The 2,560-nt window shown below is 42.8% G+C and overlaps 1 protein-coding gene across 1 annotated transcript in view; it reads left to right on the top strand.

The window, feature by feature from the left end:
• The first annotated feature begins 197 nt into the window (after positions 1-197).
• Positions 198-2,560, top strand: part of LOC106812437 — a 6,715-nt gene continuing 4,352 nt past the window's right edge. Inside the window, exon 1 of the mRNA XM_014816321.1 lies at positions 198-340. Within this exon, the coding sequence (XP_014671807.1) occupies positions 199-340 (142 nt within the window). The 5' untranslated portion in view covers position 198. The remainder of the gene's footprint in view (positions 341-2,560) is intronic.

Genomic DNA, 2,560 nt, shown 5'->3' with positions numbered 1-2,560 from the left:
CTACACTACACTACACTACACTACACTACACTACACTACACTACACTACACTACACTACACTACACTACACTACACTACACTACACTACACACACGCACACACACACACACACACACACGCACACACATGACAGGGATAGCATTTCTAACCTTCGTCGCATCTTTTTCACGTGCTTGCAGGATGCATACAAGGACTGGATGTGTAGCATGATGCTACCCTACAGACTGGACACGATGCTGATCAAACCATGCTATTACTTCTGCGAGGTAGTCGAGCAACGATGTCCCTATTTTCTTCCTCATCTTATCTACGCAGGAGAACCGGCCTTTTTATGCATAGGTAAGCAGTGTGCGTGCGTGCGTGCGTGCGTGCGTGCGTGCGAGGTGCGTGCGTGGATGATAATTAATGGGCGTCGCTAATTATTAATCATCTAAGATTAATTATTCTCTTTAGCAGAGGGGGATGGCATGCTGTGATTTTGGGTACGCGCGCTGTAGTGGGATGTTAGGGATCGTGTCACGATGATGACTGATCAGGGGGTCCCCACTCCCTATCCACCCACCCAATTCACCAACCCATGCAGCCAATTACTACTTACTTACTTCTTACTTACTAGTATGATTTATTCTCGCAGACAAGTGTGATTGGTACACAATGTTGGTATCAGGGATAAAATCTTCATTCATTCAGATTAAAGGAAAATTTTGAACATAAGACACATAAGTTTGTGACGCTGGTCTGTATAGTTAAGGAGGAAATTGCTGACAATATGGATAGGCCTCGCGGTTGGAATTGATGTTAGAGTTAGCAGGAAGATAACAAATTGTTCATAAGGCTAGGCGCAATGCTGGAATCCACATTAGGAATACTGTACCATTAGGGCATACTAGCTTTACCATGGGGGTTAGAGTTATTGTTGGGATTCGTATTACGGTTAGGAGTATGATTTGGGCTATTTGGTGACCACCATGGGGGTTAGAGTTATGGCTGGTATTCATATGACCGGGAGTATGATTATAGCTACGGTTGGTTAGTCTTTTATGCGTGTGCGCGTGTATGCGTGAGTGTATATGCGTGTGCGCGTGTATGCGTGAGTGTATATGCGTGTGCGCGTGTATGCGTGAGTGTATGCGTTTGTGCGTGTATATGGGAGTGTACCTATGCGTTCGCGCGTGCGCACGTGCGTGTATTGTGCGTTTGTGCGTGTATGTATAGGTGAGCGTATGCGTTCGCGCGCGCGCACGTGCCTGCATGCTCGCTGTTTGCGTACTTGAGTGTTTGTGTACGTACCCGTCTGCATGCTTGTGTGCGTACGCGAGTGCGTGTGTGGATTTACCTGAATTTAACAAGTTTACAGCATTTATATAGCGGCAGCGTATCGTTATCAGGAGCATATCAAATAGGACATCGTGCATATGTTTGCTAAACTGCTTATTGGCTACCAGGCAGTGGTGTTTTCCTTTCCGAGCCAGCAACCTGTTGTTAGCCGTTCTGCTTGCTTTCATACAACTGTTGCTACTTAACGCTTACATACCTGTCTGTGTGTGTGTGTGCCTACCTGCTTTCATAGTACCGCATAATAATACCTGGCTAATATATATATATATATGTATATTTATTATTATATATAATATATTATATATATATATATAATATGCGTGCCTGCTCACATGATATTCGTGCAATACCGTACCTGCTTTCTTGCTTACGATGTTAAACTTACATACCCGTGCGGATATGTCCGCCTAATCTCATATACTACTGTAAAATTATGTGCCTGTCTGCGATTATGTTATTGTACCACCACATGCCTTTCTGCTCTCATATTACTGTACTATATAACGCACGAACCTGCTCTCGTGTTATCGTACGATAACATCCTATTTTTTTCAACAATAGATAATTCATGGTGCATTCATGTCTCATGAATGCATGACAGCGTAAAATTGAAAAGAGGAAATTACCCGTTAGAGAAATAACTAAACCAGACGTTCAGTCAGAATGAATGAATTCATGGCTGTCGTGATTTGCAAGTGAAATACAACTACCTAGAAATGACGCTACATATAGCATTACATCACTTCAGTGCAACTGGTCATGAAATCTTATTAAATTAACGTTGGCAGTTACGAATCCGAATACGCGACCCTGGGTTTTATCTTACGTGTCATCAAAGCTTTCCCAAAATAAAAGTTGGCCTATAGGGAATGAAATTAGTGAAGGCATATATGACACACCGGAAATTGTATGCGAGTGTTGGATTGATTGAAGAGTACAGTCGTAACAACACAGCAAAACATAACAACGCAATACAAATCAGTATAACACAACACAACACAACATAACACAGCACGACACAGTATAACACAACGCAACATAACACAGCACGACACAGTACAACACAACGCAACACAACACAACACAACACAGTACAATACAACGCAGCGCAACGTAACACGGCGCGACACTACACTACACTACACTACACTACACTACACTACACTACACTACACTACACTACACTACACTACACTACACTACACTACACTACACTACACT

The sequence above is a fragment of the Priapulus caudatus genome, unplaced genomic scaffold (genome assembly GCF_000485595.1).
Source record: "Priapulus caudatus unplaced genomic scaffold, Priapulus_caudatus-5.0.1 Scaffold648, whole genome shotgun sequence".
NCBI classification, from domain to species: domain Eukaryota; kingdom Metazoa; phylum Priapulida; class Priapulimorpha; order Priapulimorphida; family Priapulidae; genus Priapulus; species Priapulus caudatus.
This window is presented reverse-complemented; position numbering and strand designations above follow the sequence as displayed.